This window comes from Spinacia oleracea, chromosome 1 (genome assembly GCF_020520425.1).
Source record: "Spinacia oleracea cultivar Varoflay chromosome 1, BTI_SOV_V1, whole genome shotgun sequence".
NCBI lineage: Eukaryota > Viridiplantae > Streptophyta > Magnoliopsida > Caryophyllales > Amaranthaceae > Spinacia > Spinacia oleracea.
Window position 1 is genome coordinate 109194949 of NC_079487.1, and position 20984 is coordinate 109215932.

General features: G+C 34.5%; 2 protein-coding genes across 2 annotated transcripts; one reads left to right on the top strand and one right to left on the bottom strand.

The window, feature by feature from the left end:
- The first annotated feature begins 9488 nt into the window (after positions 1-9488).
- On the top strand, positions 9489-12523 carry LOC110795149 (laccase-12). The gene is made up of 6 exons (XM_022000132.2): positions 9489-9757; positions 9846-9997; positions 10129-10373; positions 10497-10625; positions 10958-11917; positions 12071-12523. Exons 1-6 carry the CDS (start codon positions 9638-9640, stop codon positions 12199-12201), a joined length of 1737 nt encoding a protein of 578 aa, XP_021855824.1. The 5' UTR covers positions 9489-9637; the 3' UTR covers positions 12202-12523.
- A 194-nt stretch (positions 12524-12717) lies between these two features.
- Positions 12718-18084, bottom strand: LOC110795179 (cation/H(+) antiporter 15). The gene is made up of 3 exons (XM_022000165.2): positions 17580-18084; positions 15720-16709; positions 12718-15126 (listed from the first exon to the last, which is right to left on the bottom strand). Exons 1-3 carry the CDS (start codon positions 17796-17798, stop codon positions 13984-13986), a joined length of 2352 nt encoding a protein of 783 aa, XP_021855857.1. The 5' UTR covers positions 17799-18084; the 3' UTR covers positions 12718-13983.
- Positions 18085-20984: the final 2900 nt, after the last annotated feature.

The following is a 20984-nucleotide window of genomic DNA, read 5'->3' on the forward strand; positions in this document are numbered from 1 at the left end:
TAGGTATGTTACTTTTTTGTATATATATATAATTTTAGAGGAGGTATTTTTTTAGTTTAGGTATGTTACTTCTATAGTTTAGATTTTTACTTTTTTTTTTTTAGTTTTAGGGGAGGTACACTATTGGTTTCGCGCTCGTCACATCATCAAGTTGATGGTGTGACTGGTCTCACAGGAGACGCGCTGATCAAATAAATACATAAAATAATAATATATTCCAAGTTGTTTGAAGAAAATGGCAAGGATTATTACTATTGAATTCATGGACAGACTACCTAATTAGAGGGAAAATCCATAATGTTAGTGTAATTATTATTAATTTGTTCTTCCACCAAAATCCCACTCACTGGCTGGCTGTTAACTAAATTCTAGATACAAAACTTTTGTTGAGGTTCACCAATCACCACTCCAACCAATTAATTGTGTTGTTGCTATCTTTAGCTAATCACTCTAGTATGGATCATCACGTTTACGCATAAGGTCGATCGTCAATTTAAGTGCTTGTTCGAATCTTTACCGTACAACCAATTATACCACGGCTATTTTCGGACACGTGTGTACTTATACGATTCAAAGAACTAGCCTTATTGGATCTAGCACAATAATCCGGAGCCTATTAGACTTCAAATAATTATCTTTCATGGATTCAAATCGTGAATCGGATCTCGATCAAGTGCGGCCTGGAGAGCTAGCTCTCTGGAGTCTCAACAAATGTTATTGAGTTCCAAGGATCAAACCCTAGGCCTCTAGGTAAATAAAAACAACACCCAACTTAATTATTAGTGTGGTTATTGCTAGTTGATCCAAATATATATGTATGTTTTACGCAAGTTGTGGTCTAATTAAGTTTAGAGTTATTAAGCATTAAATTGACTTGATGTTGAATTTTTGTGAATTCAAGAAGGACAAGCATTCAATCAACAAATTACTACTCCGTATGTACTCTTGTATTAGCACGTGATTTCTACAAAATTAAAAATCTAGTAAAAATAATTAGTAGATGATACATAACATTTTAAACGATGTTAGACAATTAAAACGTTGGTAGTTGTTTAAGGAAAAATATCATATAGGTGTAGATTGTTGTTTTGTTTCAATTTTGTTTTATCATATAGCTTGCTTAAAATACGCTTATCGCTGTTATGAATCATATTGGTGTGTTAGTTGAGTTTTATGAAGATAATATTTTTCTTGATATTATGTGTCATCATATATTTACATGTATTGATTGTTAAAATTATGAATTTTCATAACTATATTTTGATGATTAATAAGTTAGTATAAATTTACTCTCTTTCCCCTCTCTTACCACCGGCCCGAAGATTTCAGTCACTTTTCCCTTTTATCCTCTACTTTCATGGCCACCTTCACCGTCATTGACAATCATTGACCAACATCTTGACCGTCCACCATCGCTCGATTTAACCACGTCAACCACCAAAATCACCCACCTTTAAAACCTTCCATCCAAAACCACCTGCCGCATTCACTCAACCACCAAGAAAATCTACCTAACCACCAAGAAATTCTTCCGTACGCCGACGAAAATCTCTCACCCAACCCAACCATCCTCTATAACTCCCACCTCCTCACCACTGGATCGGAAAAAGTTGCCCCACCCACGGCCCAAGAAACTACCCCTTAAAACCAACCTAGCTTATAATTAAATCCACATCCACCACAAAATCACCCACCCACCATCCTCCCTAAAAACTCATGCAGAATCGCGAATTTTGGTTGGGAATAGTTAAATTCGACTTTGAAAACTCTGAGCTTTCATATCCGAACTTGATTCCTAAAAATAACATTTGTAAGAGGGGGATGAGATGACGGCGCTAAGAGAGCAAGAGGAGGTCGCCAAATCTAAAAGGGAAGAAGTAGTCGTGGGAGCTAAGAGATGAGAGGTTTCCAGTTTTGAGAGAGAAAGAGGGAGCAAGCTAAGGACGTGATGATGTCAAAATGAATCGAAAAATAATTATTATAGTAAAAGAGTATGTTTTGCTTTTCATTCCCCTTCTTTCCTTTTCTTGATGTCATTTCCTTTTCTCTTTGCAAATCATATGCTCCCTATTCCTTAAGAAACTAAATGGGAAATAAAATCATAGTTTATAATGTTTTCTTATTAAAAAGGGTAATAAGAAAGTATAAACGAAAAAAAAAACATGCTCATTGAAATCTTATTTGATTTGTATCATCAATGTATATTTTAAAAATATAAACTTTTAATTTTTTTTATAACACCTCATATATATTAATAGAATCAAATTGTAATAATGTAGCTAATTGTACGGATAAAAAGACCTTTATTAATTATATAGCGCACTATACATGGATAAAAAGACCTTTATTAATTATAGACCTTTATTCACGTGCAATATACCATAATCAGCGCGTCTCCTGTGAGACCAGTCACACCATCAACTTGATGGTGTGACGAGCGCGAAACCAATAGCGTACCTCCCCTAAAACTATGTATAAAAAAAAAATAACAGATCTAAACTATAGAAGTAACATACCTAAACTAAAAAAGTACCTCCTCTAAAATTATATATAAAAAAAGTAACATGTTTAAACTATAGAAGTAACATACCTAAACTAAAAATGTACCTCCCCTAAAACTATTCCGTATAAAAAAAAGTAACATGTCTAAACTATAGAAGTAACATACCTAAACTAAAAAAGTACCTCATCTAAAATTATAAAAAAAGTAACATGTCTAAACTATAGAAGTAACATACCTAAACTAAGAAGGTATCTCCCCTAAAACTACTCCGTATAAAAAAAGAAACATGTATAAACTATAGAAGTAACATACCTAAATTAAAAAAAGTACCTCCTCTAAAATTATATAAAAAAAAGTAACATGTCTAAACTATAGAAGTACCATACCTAAATTCGCAAGTGTGAACTGGTCTCACCATCAGTTGATGGTGAGGACAGTCTCATATAAGAATTTAGGTACCATAATAATGCTTTTTCAAATGACATAAATTGAATATTGATGATGTGTTTATATTATTACTTATCTTTTTCAAGTAACATAAATTTGAATATTGATAAAGTAATTATAGAGGTTGTAATATTGTTACCTGACCATTTTCTTTTGTGGGGGAGGGGGGTGGGTGGGTTTGAATTTTATTGTTATCCTAGTTTTTTTTTCAATAATCTGTATGAGTTAAAAATTGTAAAGTTAAAAATTTGAATGAAGTTTTCTATTGCAAAATAAAACCATTATATAGCAAATTAATATTTAATAATAAAAAAAAAGTGATTCTACATTTTTTAAATTTACCCAATTTATTTTAACAGTTTTGAAAATTTTATTTGAAAATAGTCAAACGTTATTTTTTTGTTATTTAAGTTTCCTCTATTAATTTTAGATTGAAGTAAATATTCCATCTTTTAATTATAGAGTGTTTCCATAACTTGTGAGATTTTTTTTTCCAATTAAATATATTGATTATTTAATATATTGAATTTTCTTTTTAAGCCGGCGCATGAGAGATGGGATCGGAGTTGGGTGTTTGGAGGCCTTACACATATTTCCTGTGATTAAATTATAACGAGATTAATGATATATGCAGCCCTTAGAGATGCAAATAAGCATTCAACACATCAATACCTAGTAGTATTTAAAAAATATAACCATCATCATTTGAATGACACATAAGCAACACCATCTTGAAGACACGTGTCCAAACCTTATTAATATTTCTATTTATTTTTTGTTATAAAAAATATTGGTTATTCATTATTCCACTTTATTGCCATTAGTTTTCACGTAGTAGACTACTAATCCCCGTCTCTTTAATTTATTAGAAATGTACTCCATCCCTCCCATATTTATAGCCCCGTTGACTAAAAACACGGATTTTAAGAAAAATTGAATATAATACAAAATTGGAATATAGTACATTGATAATTGATTTGTATGAGAAAGTGGAATATAGTACATAGAAAAGGGAATATAGTACATGAAGAATTGAAATATAATGGGGAAGTTTTGTTGGGTTTTCAATGCATTTTAAATTAATATAGTACATGGAAAAGTGGAAAACTTAATGATCAAAAATAGAAACATGACTATAATTTTGGGACTCTCAAAATAGAAATAGAACTATAAAAATGGGACGGAGGTAGTACCAAAAATTAGAAGTAATACTAAACTTGATTATGCTTAAACTACTGTCCCCTACTTTATCTTCCTCATTATTCACCTTCCCATTAACTCTCTAACCTTAATTCTATCCCCAAATCTTCTACCCTTCTCATGTAGCATTCATTCAAAATTAAACCTCCCATGCATTAATAGACTTTTTGACTGGTCCATTTTAAAACGGTAGGAGATTATTATAGGGTGTTTTAATTCAACATTTCGATTGTTTATTTTCATGCATGCAATTCAAGTTGTAGTATCACCTCCCCCCCCCCCCATCTCTTTCTCTCTCTCTCTCTAAGCACATTGTTCTTGATTTTTCTAAATTTTTGGACGCTCAAAATAAAAACAGGACTATAGAAATGAAATAGAGGGAGTATCAAAAATTAGGATCGATCCTCAACTTGATTATTCCTAAACAACCGTCCCCTACTTCATCTTCTCCGTTCTTCATCTTCCCATTAACTCTCCAACCTTAATTATTTTCAATGTTAATTTAATTCGATCCCCAAATCTTCTCTCATTCTCCTATAGCGTTCATTCAAAATTTAACCTCCAACTAATAGAATTTTTTACTCATCTTTTTTGAAACGCTAGGACGTTATAGGGTGTTTTAATTCAATATTTCGATTGTTTATTTTCATGCATGCAATTCAAGTTGTAGTAACACCTCCCCCCCCCCCCCCCCCTCTCTCTCTCTAACCACGTTGTTCTTGATTTTTATTAAGCATATTGGAAGTATGTTGTTTATTTGTCTTGCTTAATTAGTTGTAATTCATTTTGCAGAGAAGGAGAATCTTATAATGTATGGTCTCCATGCAAATGATTAAAGGTAGGTAAATCGTCATCAACATTTTGAGACTTTTAGGTGAGTTTTATTTGGTTATTTTTGTTCTTAGAGAACTTACAATTAGTTTTAGTTCTCCAATAAGAAAAGTTTTGTCAATATAGTTCAATAGTTAGAATTTGTAAAGTCTTTCCCTTAATTGGATATCATGAGTATAGTCGTACATTGTAACAGCTTTGTTTGATTTTTGTACAAATAATATGTTATTAGTGGCAATAGGTGATTTAAAGTGGATCTATTTTTTCAGGGGAGATGTACATAAGTAGAAAAATATAATGATTAAAAAGACAAGACTTCATAGGTCGTAAAGTTTTATTATTGTCATTTGGTTTAAACACCTTCTAACACCTTCTTAAAAGCAACATAATTTCTAAACTCCATTACACTACCAACATATAATCTGCCTGTTCATCGAACGGGCCCAAAAACTAGTTTCTTAAATTAGAATTAATTTAGGAATGAATGCTACAATCACAAGTTGATCAGTGTAATTAATTTTTGTTATTATAAATTAATGTTTCCATTTTTAGCTTCTTATATGTAGCCATCCTTAAAATTGCATATATCATTTTTCATTTATATATTTTAAATTTATTTTACAATTATGACGGGCATATTTTGAACACAACAAGAATTTGTATATGTAACGACAACCTAATTACGACGGGTCAAAAATCCCGTCGCAAAAGCCTTTTGCGACGGGGCTAACAACCAAACAAAGACGGGAACAACCGTCGCAAATGTCTTTTATGACGGGTTAACGACGGAATTTTCCATTAACGGCGGCATTTTTTTATGACGGGTTCGCAACAGGAAATTCCGTCATTAATCAACGATTATTGGCCTTTAGGGACGGGATTTTCCATCGTTAATGGTACGAATTTTTGTAGTGGAAATAGCTAGGGTACGGTGTACATTAATTAATGTTGCACATTGCATATAATCGTATGTATTTTTAGAGATTCTTTTGCATTCGGTATACAAGATTCAATTGTGAGCATGTAATTGTCCATATATATAAAATATATATACCAATTGATTTTACCATATATCTTAGATCGTACATGTTTGCATATGAGCATTGTAACAGTTCAAATGAGTTTTCACACAGATAAATTATCATATGTGTTACCTAAACACAAATCGACGAAAAGAGAAGACAAATGGATGTATTAATACGTAATTGTACAAGTATGACGGTTTACCGAAGCTGTTAGGATTAGTGACAACTAATTCCGGACAATAGAGCTAAGAAAGTAAGGAATATGAGATTTGATCGTCCGATAGAGACTTTGTAACTAGTGATGGCTAATAATGTGTGGGGCGTTGAACAACTTATGAGAAGTTGACTAGTATATATTCCTTGGCAAGCTAGCATGCTTATTTGTGTCACATATTATATTAACCATTAAGGAATTTCCAGCTTATTTATGTTAATTAAAAAATTACATTAATTAGTAAAGTCAATACCGAAGAACCAATTGAGATTGACATGAGTGGTTAAAGGCCTCTTGCTCCTTAACCAAGGCCTCGGGTTCGAGCCTTGGGAATGGAAAAAATCTCAACTGGGAGGGATGCTGCCCATCGAGGTACTCATGCAAACTCCCGCGGAAAATTAGTCCACTTGTCGAAGGCGGTGGGAACTCCTCGTAGTAGAACCAAAAAAAAAAAAAATACCGAAGAAAAGGTTTCTAATGAAGAAAAGAATAAGTTTAAGTGTTTAACTCAAATGTACAGAAAACAATTACATAGTTGAATTTTGGAGAAAAGAAAAAGAAAAATAGGTAGCAAAAGACTTTATTGTTCAACAATCTAGAAAGTTGAAGCCTTTTATGCGACGATGTTGTTACTTGTTTGCCTTTTCTTCCTCTTCCTCTTCCTCTTCCGTCTCCAATTTCCACTACCAGGCCAGGAATTCAATTTAAGTGTCTTAATCCGCGTATTTGGTTTTAATTAGGTTTAGATGTTAGACCTGTTCATCGAGTAAGTCGGTTCAGGTTTGGATTAAATCGGATCACTAACGTTGTTCTTTTAAGGATATAACCTTTTGTTGTTTGGATTAAGTGGCTCTTTTATCACAAAAATAGTATTTATAAAAAGTTCGACTAATAATTTTGTTTTCAAATACTTGTAAATGAGAATCAAATGGTTAGATTTCTAGAACAACTTTTAGCTAAAGAGCCGGAAAAGATTTAGTGGGATTGCTATCACGTCCATATGCAATGTGTTATTGAACATCATAGACAACTAGCTTAATTGATAAAATCGAATATGACCGAGTATTCGAGCGAGTAATTTTTTGTTAGTAAAGTTTATAGAACTTATAATTATTTTTTTGCCTATGTCAAAAAAAAGAATATATATAAATATATATATATATATATATATATATATATATATATATATATATATATATATATATATATATATATATATATATATAATTAATTTTTACATCATTTTCTTTTGTAGGTCGCTGGATTTGTATTCTACACCTTTTTTATTTTGCGTATATACCAATTCAAGGGAGCTTCACGTACACTAGTGTATGGTACATGATTTGATTTGTACGTACCATGAATAATCTCGTAGGTCGTTGGTTTCGATGAATCAAAATTAAAATCTTTAAGTTATGTAATTAGGAGATGAATGATTACTCAATAATTATTTATGCATTAAATGTATCCTCTTTTGTGAAGGAACTGAGGAATTCCTATTATTGTACTCCCGTACTTCATCTGTGCCATTATTGAAAATGAAATCATCCTATAATAATAAAACATATAGATTTATAATGTGTCCCTCATATTTCGCTATCCCAAACTTTATTTTTTGTACGAAGTAGTCCCACACAATTTACATTGTAACAATAATGAATCAACGTTTATTAGTGTCTATGACGTTTAAGAAAAACGAACTAATAAGGTCTTGGCCTTTTGGTTAAAATTGAAGGTTTGTGTACAATACGTCTCAGGTTCGATTTCCCGTTCCCAATTTATAGCTTAATTATATTATGCTCGTGGCTCATTCGCAGAACAAAAAAACGAGAAAAATGACCATACAGAACTGGGACATTCACATGTAAACCCATGACCTACCTACATATTTTCGTATTTTGAGAATGGGTGGGGGTGGGGAGGGGGAGGAGGAGGAGGATCAGGAAATCCATTCCTATGAACCGCGTGCATCTATTCGAAATAGACCCATGACCTTAAAATCATAATGAGAAATCCTTACTAACTACTTACTTCCTCCGTCCCTAAAAGTTTGCACTATTGTGATTTTTTAGGTCAAACTTTAAAAACTTTGACCGTGAATTCTCATTAGCTCACAAATAATAATATAGTCACGTGGAGTCTTGTTAGATTTGTTTCAATTAAATATCAACTTTATACGCGTGTATAATTAAATTAGAGATGTTTACATCTTAAGTCGTGTCTTAAAAACCTTAAAAAAATAAATATAGCAATTTTTTAGGGACAGATGACTTATCATTTGCTAGAAACCATTTCTATAAAGGGAGAAATGGTATGTGGATTAGCTAGAGGATTAATTAATTGGCAGCTTCTTTAAGCTGTAATCATTTCCTTTGCTTAATTGGAAACATATTGCATTATGATTTGGCTAATCCATAAATCACTCTGTAACACGTACTGTTCTCATTCTATACCTGAAACACGAAAATAACACTACAAAAATTAAATTGTACAATTAACGACGGGAAATCCCTTCGCAAAAAATCAATAATAGTTGATTAATGACGGGATTTCCTGTCGCGAACCAGTCATAAAAGGGGCCCATCATTAATGAAAAATCTCGTCGTTAACCCGTCGTAAAAGAAATTTGCGACGGTTATTTCCGTCTTTGTTTTATGTTAGTCCCGTCGCGAAAGGCTTTTACGACGAGATTTTTAACCCGTCATAATTATGTTGCCGTTAAAGATACAAATTCTTTTAGTGTAAAATTTGGCACACCTCATTTGAGAAGAGCATAATTTCATGTGCTCTCACAACGATATGTTCAAATTACTCCCCCGAAACACCCATCATCCATGCATACATATTTTGAGATAGGACGGAAAAAAAAAGAACCTTTTTCAATATATAGCAAAAGCATAACCTAAAAAGTGAGAAATTTCCTAAAAATTTACCAATGTAGCGGGTTAGACTTTATTATGCAAATTATACAAATCCAAAAGACAATAATCAATTCATGTGAAAAATAGGAGGATACTTGCAAAGCAAGAATTCCTCAAAATCAACTCTTTTATTTAATTTCTTTTTTGGTTTATTTTTTTTTTGTGTGTGTTGTTGCCTTGTTGACAGGCCAGTGGGTGCACCAAACACCATCTTTAGAAGAGTTGAACATCATAGTAGTAAAAAAGATCCTTAAGCTGACATTTTCTTGGCTGATTTAATTACACTCAACCTAATCTGCCAACCTCAAAACCACCTTCCTCTCTATCTATTCTCCTCACTATATATATAGTATATATACAATCCCACCCCCCTTACTTCTCCTCTTATCTCACGCTTCCCCATTTCTTCTCAACCTACATTCTTACAGTTGAGAAACCAACCTCATTTCATTAACGACGACACGTACCATACCGCGACAGCTAGAGTTAAGCCAACATGAATTTCACTCCTAGCAAGAACCAAACAACTATGGTTTCCTACATGCTAGGACTTGTGTTTTTTGTCACTTTCGCGTTCTCTTTGGCTTCTGCCAATGTTCAATACCATGACTTTGTTGTAAGTTTGAAGCTAATATATCATCCTTATTTTCAAAAAGTTCGAAGAGTTTATAAATTATAAGTTGCATGGTTAAATGTATGTGTAGGTACAAGCAACACCAGTGAAGAGGCTGTGCAATACTTTGAACGCTATTACAGTAAATGGGCAGTACCCTGGACCGACGTTGGAGGTTTACGAGGGTGACACACTTGTTGTCAATGTTGTTAACAGAGCTAAATACAACGTTACCATTCACTGGTAAAAATACACATACTACGTACATGCAAATATGCATAAAAGAACATATCATATAGTATAGTTTCCTATTCAGTAGGGTCCCTTCTTCTTACCTATTAAAAAAATGTTATTTATCTGTGTTGTTTTCCTAGGCACGGAGTGCGACAGATGAGGACAGGGTGGGCGGATGGGCCAGAGTTTGTGACACAATGCCCTATCCGGCCCGGAGGAAGCTACACGTACCGGTTCACAATCAGAGGACAAGAAGGGACTCTATGGTGGCATGCTCATAGCTCATGGCTAAGGGCTACTGTCTATGGAGCTATAATTATTCGTCCTAGGGAAGGAACTCCTTACCCTTTCCCTAAGCCTAACCGCGAAACACCAGTTATTCTTGGTAATTAAAGACGACCTTGTTATAAAAAAATTCTTACAAATTTTGAACATTATGGTACGTAAAAATAAAGTACATGTAGTAATTAATAGAATGAGTTTGTTGTTGATCTTAATGATAAAACAGGTGAGTGGTGGAACCGTGATCCCGTTTCTGTGATTAGGCAAGCCACTAGGACCGGAGCTGCCCCGAACGTATCCGATGCCTACACCATCAACGGCCAACCCGGTGATCTCTACAACTGTTCTAGGAAAGGTTTGTATTATCACTACTATGTTTCGGAAAAGACGCATCATTTCTAAAGCTAGTACAGTAGTACGGAGTATTAAGTTTTCCAAAACCACTTTAATTTCAGGAGGGAAGACTGTCTATTATTTGTGCTTTAATCAAATCAATCTTTTCTTCAAGTAATTCTCACAAGTCAAAACTTTAAAATAGATTATTATGAAGAAAGTCCTTGATAAGAAAAGGTCAACTTTTTTTATGGTTCTTTTGATCAACCAAAAAGGCAAAAAAAAGAACATTATTTCCTCTGATTTTCCCCTGTTTCTTCAACAATCAACTAACCACATCTCAACCATCCACAGACACTGTTGTCGTCCCCATCGACATAGGCGAGACACATCTCCTACGAGTGATCAACGCGGCCTTAAACCAAGAGCTCTTCTTCTCAGTCGCGAACCATCCCTTTACCGTTGTAGGAGCCGATGCAGGCTACCTCAAGCCTTTCACAACCAATGTTATAATGCTTGGTCCAGGCCAAACTACAGACGTCCTAATCTCCGGAAACCAAGCACCAGGACGGTACTACATCGCTGCAAAACCTTACCAAAGCGCTCAAGGAGTTGCCTTTGACAACACCACCGCTACTGCCATTCTTGAGTACAAGTCACTAGCTTGTCCTCCTAAGGGAGTAGCCAAGCCTAACCCTGTGTTCCCACCCCTCCCGGCCTTCAACAGCACCGCTACTGTCACCGCCTTCACGAACAAGCTCCGTAGTCCAAGGAAGGTTCCAGTTCCCCTTGACATCGATGAGAATCTCTTCTTCACAGTGGGCCTAGGCCTTAACCAATGCCCACCAGGGTTTAGCAGTAGCCGATGTCAAGGCCCGAACGGGACTAGGTTTGCTGCTAGCATGAACAATGTCTCTTTTGTCCTTCCCTCAAACTGGTCCCTCTTGCAAGCTCACAAGCTTGGCATCCCAGGGGTGTTCACCACCGACTTCCCGGCCCAACCTCCATTGAAGTTCGACTACACCGGGAATGTAAGCCGTGCACTTTGGCAGCCTCAAACAGGCACTAAGCTCTACAAAATGAAGTATGGCTCTACAGTACAAATTGTGATCCAAGGTACCAACATAGTCACAGGGGAAAACCACCCTATGCACATTCATGGTTATGATTTCTACATCATTGCACAAGGATTTGGCAACTTCAATGCCAGAACTGATACCAAAAAGTTCAACCTTGTTGACCCTCCTATGAGGAACACTGTTGGTGTGCCTGTCAATGGATGGGCTGTCATCCGATTTGTCGCTGACAATCCAGGTACCTATTTTCTAGTTTCTGGTGTGGTCTGATCTGATTTTTCTGATTTTATCTGACATAATAAGCAATAAGAATAAGGTGAGGAGAACAAAGCCGTAATAGTTGATCTTATAAAATGTGATCTGACTGTTGATTTGGTTTGGTTAACTGCAGGAGTATGGTTAATGCATTGTCATTTGGATGTACACATTACATGGGGACTAGCAATGGCTTTCGTAGTCGAAGATGGAGTCGGAGAGCTGGAGAGTATAGAGACTCCGCCTGCAGATCTGCCAATATGCTAATGACGATCACACAAACACAGTATAAATTTGAAATAACATTCAAGTATAAAGATGGACAGATTTTTATTCATTGTTATTACTATTCTTCATTATTCGGAAAGTCGTTCATTACTTCTATTTTGTTGTAATTTTTGTTTCATTGTTGTTGTTTTTTGTAAAATTAGATAAGTCAGGAGGGTAAACGAGAAGAAGAACTGCAGTTGTCTACGCTGCAGAATCCATGGTAGAAGTTTAGCCTGACATATTTTGATGATTTATATTTTTGATCAGCTGTACTATAATTGAATTCAGTTACAAAGGAAATATTCAATTTTTGGAAATACATCATATTATGTTATACTCTCCTTGTTCTATTACTGAGATAAACACGTCAAACAAATTGATTTTGGAGCATTTTCGAGTTATGAGAATAGCTAGCTGTTAAAACATTGGGCCTGTTTGGTAACGGTCTTTTTTTTATATGCTCCTAGCTTGCATCGGAAAATAAAATGGCCAATATACATATTGGATAAGTGGCTTTTTTCTTTGCTAAAAAACAACTTTCCGCACAAACTCAAAAGCTAGTAAGAGTAGTTTTTTAGATTGGCCATTGACTTTTCATTTTAGTAATTACGAAGTATTTATCTCTATTTTGTAGGAAAGAGCTAGTAGCCAACATCCAATTACCAAACATAATTTTAGAAAATATAGAGTCAAGCAGCCAACATAAAACAGCGCGTCTCCTGTGGGACCAGTCACACCATCAACTTGATGGTGTGACGAGCACGAAACCAATAGCGTACCTCCCTAAAACTAAAAAAAAAGTAACAGATCTAAACTATAGAAGTAACATACCTAAACTAAAAAAGTACCTCCTCTAAAATTATATATAAAAAAAGTAACATGTCTAAACTATAGAAGTAACATAACTAAACTAAAAATGTACCTCCCCTAAAACTATTCCGTATAAAAAAAAAAGTAACATGTCTAAACTATAGAAGTAACACACCTAAACTAAAAAAGTACCTCATCTAAAATTATATAAAAAAAAAAGTAACATGTCTAAACTATAGAAATAACATACCTAAACTAAAAAAAATACATCCTCTAAAATTATTAAAAAACAGTAATATGTCTAAACTATAGAAGTAACATACCTAAACTAAGAAGGTATCTCCCCTAAAACTACTCCGTATAAAAAAAAGTAACATGTATAAACTATAGAAGTAACATACCTAAACTAAAAAAAGTACTTCCTCTCAAATTATATAAAAAAAAGTAACATGTCTAAACTATAGAAGTAACATACCTAAACTAAGAAGGTATCTCCCCTAAAACTACTCCTTATAAAAAAAAAGTAACATGTATAAACTATAAAAGTAACATACCTAAACTAAAAAAAAGTACCTCCTCTAAAATTATAAAAAAAAAAGTAACATGTCTAAACTATAGAAGTAACATACCTAAATTCGGAAGTGTGAACTGGTCTCACCATCAGTTGATGGTGAGGACAGTCTCATATAAGAATTTGTGAACATAAAAAGCTAACACAAATCGCCGGTCGAACAAGCCAAGTGAAAAAGCTACCGGCCAATTGCCAAACAGGGCCATTGTCAGCATTTTGCAAAATATGTCAATTGAGTAAAATGCATGTAGTTTCTAACTTTCTATCAGGTATTGATGAATGGTTCAGTGAAATTCAAGTTCTACAAAACTGTTATGTTTATCTATTTTAAAGTATGTACATTTCCTACAAACATATTCTCAGTATGATCATTGAAGTTAATTTATCATAAATCAGTTTCAGACAAATCTTGATTTTCTATCTTCTCTACCAACATACCTGCAATGTTGCATGACCAAAACAGAGGAATTTCCCCAGTGATGTTCATTACTAACAAATATTTCCCCAATAAGGCCTAACTCCGGTTTCTCACACAGAACAGACAATTCTTCTTCATCTGCATTGGTCTCACTATGGCGTCTCCCTACCATAACAAGGTCATAATTGTTATCAAAAGACCTAACCACATCAAGTGCTTGTAACCAATCATCCACATAAATCTCTTGGAACACATGAGGACGAGTCCTGCTAGTAAACCTCGTCTTAAACAAATTCACCCGTGTTTTATCCAACGCCTTGTCATCCTTATCCACATGTCGAAATTCATTAACCACAATCCGTATCAATGTGATGCTAACACGAGGATGTTTAGACATACGCGTTGCATATGCCAACGTCTCCCTATCATCTTCTCCACCGAAGAAAATGACTGCAACACGGTAGGAGAATTCATCCTGGCTACTCTTCTGCTTATTAGCCTTATCCCTATGAACCAAAATTCCAATAGTACAACGCATTTGTAACTGAAGCTTACGATTAAGCTCACTTGAGGCGGTTTTAGCTAGTTCACTATGGCTCTTATAGTTAAAAGGGACGATAACAAGAGGAATCATTTTCTCCTGAGCTAGAAAACGCATACCTTCAGGTATGCTCTTAAACGGTGTGATCATAGTCAAGAGTTGAAGGCTAACACCCTTTGAGTTTTCACTAAAACTGTTTAAGGCACTTGTTATGCGAACACAACCATTGTAATCACATATCCTTTGGTGCTGACCGTGAACCATTAGGACAGGCGCTGCTTGACCAACAAGCTCGGTTAAATGTACCACGTAAACACTAACAGGGTCAGACTCGGTTGGATGTGTTGCATTGAGCAAGGTAATGATTCCAGCAACCTCCTCTTCACTGTCAATACATGCAAGGATCTGCAGCTGTAGTTTAGGAACCTCTAACTCTGCTAGGAATGATAAGTCTAATCCTTCAACAGAATTACATGATATTACTGGACGCTTCTTGTGCAAATAGTATGCCAGTGGTGTTACAAATGCTGTCACAGCCAAACTATTTAACACAAGGTGAGAAGCTTGGTTGCTGTACATTGTCTGCATCAAATCAGCGCGATTTTCAGAATACTGCAGCATTCAATTACTTACAGAATACAACTAAGAAAAGAAAAAATCAGAACTGTAATTAGTAGGTGTGAACACAATAGAGTACCCTGTCAAAATTTCAAGAACTGGAACCTGTTGCAACAGGTTCCGATTCAGGGTACTCTGTCATTTTAAAAAATTTAATAAATTATATTAAATTATGGTTTGTGCTTTGATGGTTTTATAGTTTGTGCTTAAATTGTAATTTTATATTTATATTTTTCAGAAATTAGCTTGTATTCTTTCATATTTTGGGCATATGAGTCATTTTTATTGGTCCACAGTTCCCGATTTTAAGTACTCCATATTAGAATGGATGTGTACAGGGGATCTATCAGGGTATTCGTTCCAAAAATTGGAGAACTGGAACTTGTTGCAACATGTTCCCAATTTTGTTACTCGAAATCGGAACCTGTTGCAACAGCAGGTTCCCAATTTCGTTACTCAGAATTGGAACCTGCGAAACCAAATTTTCCTAACAGATTCCGGGTTCCGATTCAGGATACCCTAACTTTTGACTCATCCCTAGTTACTTATTAGCATACCTGACGAAGTGTATAACTCAAGAACAACATAGTGTTGAGCACCCCACTTGTATTCATGACTAAGCCAAGCGCCAAACCCAGCCTCGGCGTCAGACAATAATACGTTGCAGCAATCATAGTAACCAACGTCTTGATACAATATCCGATAATCAGAATCGCTTGGTAACCAAGATGAACCTTAACATTCTTAATACCATATACATCTGTCATATCACCAACAGCCAAATAGAAGAAAGGAAGAAAACAGTTCTTAATAAACATTTCACTCCTATCTTGAATTATTGTGCCAAGAGGAGGTCCACTTGGTATAACCAACCCAAGAAATGCAACACCTAAAACAGGAGATCCAGCAACAATATCACTTACAAAAGACATAATCAATGCTCCAAGTAATATACCAAGAACATAAACTTCTTTCACAGGTCCACCTTGAGGCATCCTTTTAATAAACCATCTTATAGCTGGTCTCAAAATAAGCATTATAAACCCTACAATCACACATAGTGGCATAACACCTCTGTAAAAACCGCGAATCCCAAACAAGTACGAGATCATTAGGTACATCCAGAAGCACCATGTCACGACCTCATTGGTCATGGACGAGGCCAGTGCAAGCTGCCCCATTTCCGTGGTAAGGAGGTTGAGTTCCTCCAGCATCGGAGCTAGGTTCGTGAACCACGTGGCGGAATGTTCTAGAGAGAATATGTAGACGAGGAAAGGGTTCTTGAATTTTAAGGGATGTAAAAGATCATTAAGGGAAGCTGTGACGAAGAATGAAGATGCAAGGGATGATAGCCCTATAACCCAGACTTTCTTTCCACTTCCTTTGAGCACACCAAAATTGGTTTTGACACTAATCAGGAATACATAATAGATTACACCAATGTAGGCTCCAACGTTGATAAATTGTACTTGGCCTGGCATATCTGTTACATTCTTGTACCCCTTGTATAATCTTCCTAGTACACTTGGTCCTAGGATTATTCCCGTCTGTAAAGCAATATGAATTCTTGTAAAGAGTCATACCACATCTACAATAATAATTAGCACAAAATTTGTACAACTACTACTACATTGTATAAGTTGGACATTATAAAGGATAACATCTCACTAGTTACAAAACACTCTCAAGAGTCAATGTCTCAGCCTAGTGGTAAAGATTGAAGGTTTATGTATGATATAAGTCATAAGTTTCGAATCCTCTTCCTCTGTTCATGATTTGTTATGCACTTAGAACAAACACTCTCAAGAAACAAAAACCAAAAACAAATAAAGCACGTACAGTTGTAAACTACTTGTATAAGAATAATTAGACAAATAATGTGTCTGATAGATAGACTCTGCAAAACTAACTCGTATCCTACCATGAATTCAATCACATGTTAATAATTTGACCATAACCGACCCGACCCACCTTGAAATAATTTGACCAAAACTAACTCGTATACTCGTATCCTACCCTTAAGAATAAATGATGTTTCAGCTTAGTGGTTAAGATTGAGTATATCACAAGTTTCAAATCCCCTCCCAATTCGTAATTTGTAATGTACTTAAAATAAACACTCTCGAGAAACAAAAACCAAACAAAAATAAAGCATGTGAAGTTGTAAACTACTTGTATAAAAACAATTAGGCAAATAATATGTCTGAAAATAGACTCTCCAAAACTAACTCGTACCTTGTCATAAAATTTGACCATAATCGAAATTGATCAGACCCGACCCACTCTAAAACTTACACGACTAATTTATCAATAATAAACTTATTGACAATGGATCCAAACATGACAGAAATTGTTCCAAAACCAAACCAAAGAACTAATCATACATAAAAAAGAATAAAAAAAGAAGAAATTCATACCAGTAAATTACAAACGAATTCAGTTTGTTTAAAAGGCTTGAGAAGACGAAGAAGAGATTGAGAGATGACAAAAAAGAGGGTTAATCGGATGATGGTAAAAGGAAGAACCCTATAAAAAACATCATCTCCATAAAAAATACCTCTCCTTAATGCAAATAAATGCATCAAATGATTCTCACATTGTTTTCTAAAAAGGAATTTCATATTATATGGGTCCATTTTTTTTTTCTTTTGTTAATATATGTATTTTTTTATGTTATGGAAGATGATTGAAGAATTACGAGAAATGGAAGAAATTTTGTAAAGGGTAGTGAGAAAAGGGAAATTATGGGAGTTAACATCCTTGGATTAATTATTTTAGTTTGAGAAATCGTAATTAAATGTTTGAAATATTGTTGAGGTAATAATGAATGTAAATTGTGTGAAATTAGATGTTTTACAAAGAAGAACACAAGGTTGAGAGATCCCAAATTTTAGATGCTTAATGTCCATTTTAGGAGGTAAATAAGGATTCTTGTTTTTATTCTATAAAGAGAGTTGAATCTAACGAATGTATAAAAGTTAAATAAAACTTCATTTTGTAATAAGGCCTAGTGAGTGGTTTAGGCGTATTTGATAGATGGCTTTCATTATATTTTTGGTTTTTACAATTTTAAATGGCATTTTACAACTTTTTTTTTACACCTTATGTGACAATCCTAGACACACCATACCAAGGGGTGTCAATTCGGACAAACGAATCGGATTCGGGTTAAAACGGATTTATTTGGCTGTCGGGTCGGATCCGGTTGGGTTGAAAATTTAACGGATCGACTCGGGTTCGTGTTGGTTGGCACGGGTTCATATCGGGTCGGGGTCATGTTAGTTCGTGTTAATATCGGGTCGGGTCATGTCGGGTTGGTTTGTATACGGGTTTAGTCGGGTCGGATTCATATCGTATCGGGTTTAAACGGGTAGGGTCAAATCGGGTCAGATATATTATAGTCGGGTCAGGTCAGGTCGGTTCGGATTGGACTCATTGGAGCACGTCGGGTTGTAAACGGGTTTAGCCGGGTTGTAACGGTTCATATAATATCAGGTCGGGTCCATATCGGGTCGGTTCGGGTCAATTCGGATACAAATTATAAACAATATCGTGTTATTACTAAAATCACAATTTTCAATACGTTTATATTATAATATGAATGTCTTAATTAAGAAAAAAAAGGGAGTTAACTAAATTTTAAAAGTGTTAATTTTAAGACAAGCGGAGTTAGTGAGTATATATTATATGACTTCGTTTTATCGTAGATAACGATAAACTAATGACTAATACGTAGTACAATTTATCACTTTGTATTCATAAAACATGCGTTTATTGATGAATTAATAACTAATAAGGTGGTAATTAATAATCGATAATGATGAACTAATACGTAATGAATTTGTAAAGTTTGTAAATAGAAGTTTAACGTATATTCGTATTGGTTTAAACAGCAACGAGACTAACGTGTTTAACAACGAAACTAGACAAACAATTTCAGTTGTTAATGAATTAAGTCGATTCAGTTAAAACAACATAGTTTTTCGATTAGTTCTTTGGTTATAACATATAATAAGATTATAACATATTGAATTAGATCAATAAAAGAGCAAGACTAATAAAATAATACAAATTCATAAGTTTTATGACATTGTCAAATATAACATTCTACATTTGATTACTTTAATAAGCTAATAACTGATACACAAATTTTTCAGAAAGGTCGATCTACGATAATATATTGTGTGGCGGCCTAAAATAGAAAGGTTATCCGCACCTGTTCTATTCTTTTAGTTACCCTTATTGATGTTATAAGTTTACCTTATTGTAGTTATAAGTTACCTTATTTCCAAGGCTATTAGCTAAAATGGTAGATCAATGTATAATATTGTACATGGTATGGGGCCAAACTCCACGTAGCCTACTACCTATATTACACTGGTGTATTGGTGTATATTTTCATGGTTGGTGTTGTATTGGTCATAGTTATAACTTGTAACAAGCATATCACTCTTGATTAGGGCACTTCATTGTTTATTGCCAGAGTCGCATTTTTTCAATGGTCAGGGTCACATTTATCCTTGAGTAAGGTAACTTTAGTCCTCGAATAAGGTCACTTATATCTTTGGTCTGGTTCACTTTTGTATTTGGATGTACAGTAAAATACCGTAGATCGGGTGCACAAAAGAATTTTTGTAACTGATAAATTGATGATCATAACTAATTTAAACTAGAACCTACGAAACTATACTATATAAGGATATATATAAATCTACAACGACAAAATCGTGTAATATATTATATAAGTATATAGCTTTGTGAGATTATAGATAAGTTTATATCCATATAATTCTACAAGACTATAACAATACAGTAATATAGCTCTATTGAAAATACATCCGATAAAGAACAATATGTTAAATAAGTTAGATTATAACATGTTTGGTTACTTACTCGGTTGATTAACAACTATTTGAATACTCGGTTGAACAACGCACATTGAATTATTTATCTGGTTTATAAAGGTTCAAGAAGTACAACTTACAAGTTAAATAAGCTTGAAATAGAACGGTTTGAATTAACAGGTTGTAAACAGATTTCGGATTGTAAACGGTTCGGGTTGAAATAGTTCGGGTTGTAAACGGTCTGGTTAAAAAGTCCGGGTTGAAACAGTTCGGTTTGTGAACGGATTTTTCCCGGGTTGAAACGGTTCGTATTGAAACAAATCGAGTCATTAACGATTTTCGGATCCATTCGGTTCGGGTAGAAACGGTTCGGGTTGCCAGATGGCGGTTTGTTATCGAGTATCGGATTAATCGGGTTAATATTTCGAGACGGTTTGGGTTCGGGTTGAACATTATCGGAACGGATCGGGTTTTGGGTTCCAACTCACGGTTATTTAAGGTTCGGTTTCTTAACGATCGGGTTAACCCGCCGAATTTAACGGTTCGGGTTGAGAATTGATAGCCCTGACCATACCACAATACTACCTACTTTGTACTATATACAGTAGTCATCACTATTATTATTGAAGTTAATTATCATAAATCATGTGTTTTCCAATAAATCATGATTTTCATTACTATTACTCCATCCGTATTTATTTAAGAGATACACTTGGCCGGACACGGGTATTAAGAAAAAATATTGAATGAAATAAAATAATAAAACAAGTTGGGTTGAGTAGATATTTTAATAAATAAAAACAAGTGGGGGCCATGTTATTTTAGGGAGTGGGGATGGGGTGGGGTGTAGATATATTATTTAATTAGATGGTGGAGTTGATAATTTACTAAAAAATGGCAAGTATATCTCTTAAATAAATACGGCCAGAAAAGACAAGTGTATCACTTAAATAAATACAGAGGTAGTATTATTGAAGT

Excerpts from the sequence above, each read along its gene's own strand:
- LOC110795149 (XM_022000132.2), top strand. The coding sequence starts at position 9,638 with ATGAATTTCACTCCTAGCAAGAACCAAACAACTATGGTTTCCTACATG. Across the intron at positions 9,998-10,128 it reads TACAACGTTACCATTCACTG|GCACGGAGTGCGACAGATGA; the intron begins GTAAAAATACAC and ends TTGTTTTCCTAG. Across the intron at positions 10,626-10,957 it reads CTACAACTGTTCTAGGAAAG|ACACTGTTGTCGTCCCCATC; the intron begins GTTTGTATTATC and ends AACCATCCACAG.
- LOC110795179 (XM_022000165.2), bottom strand. The coding sequence starts at position 17,798 with ATGGACCCATATAATATGAAATTCCTTTTTAGAAAACAATGTGAGAAT. Across the intron at positions 16,710-17,579 it reads AATTCGTTTGTAATTTACTG|ACGGGAATAATCCTAGGACC; the intron begins GTATGAATTTCT and ends ATTGCTTTACAG. Across the intron at positions 15,127-15,719 it reads TGAGTTATACACTTCGTCAG|ACAATGTACAGCAACCAAGC; the intron begins GTATGCTAATAA and ends GATTTGATGCAG.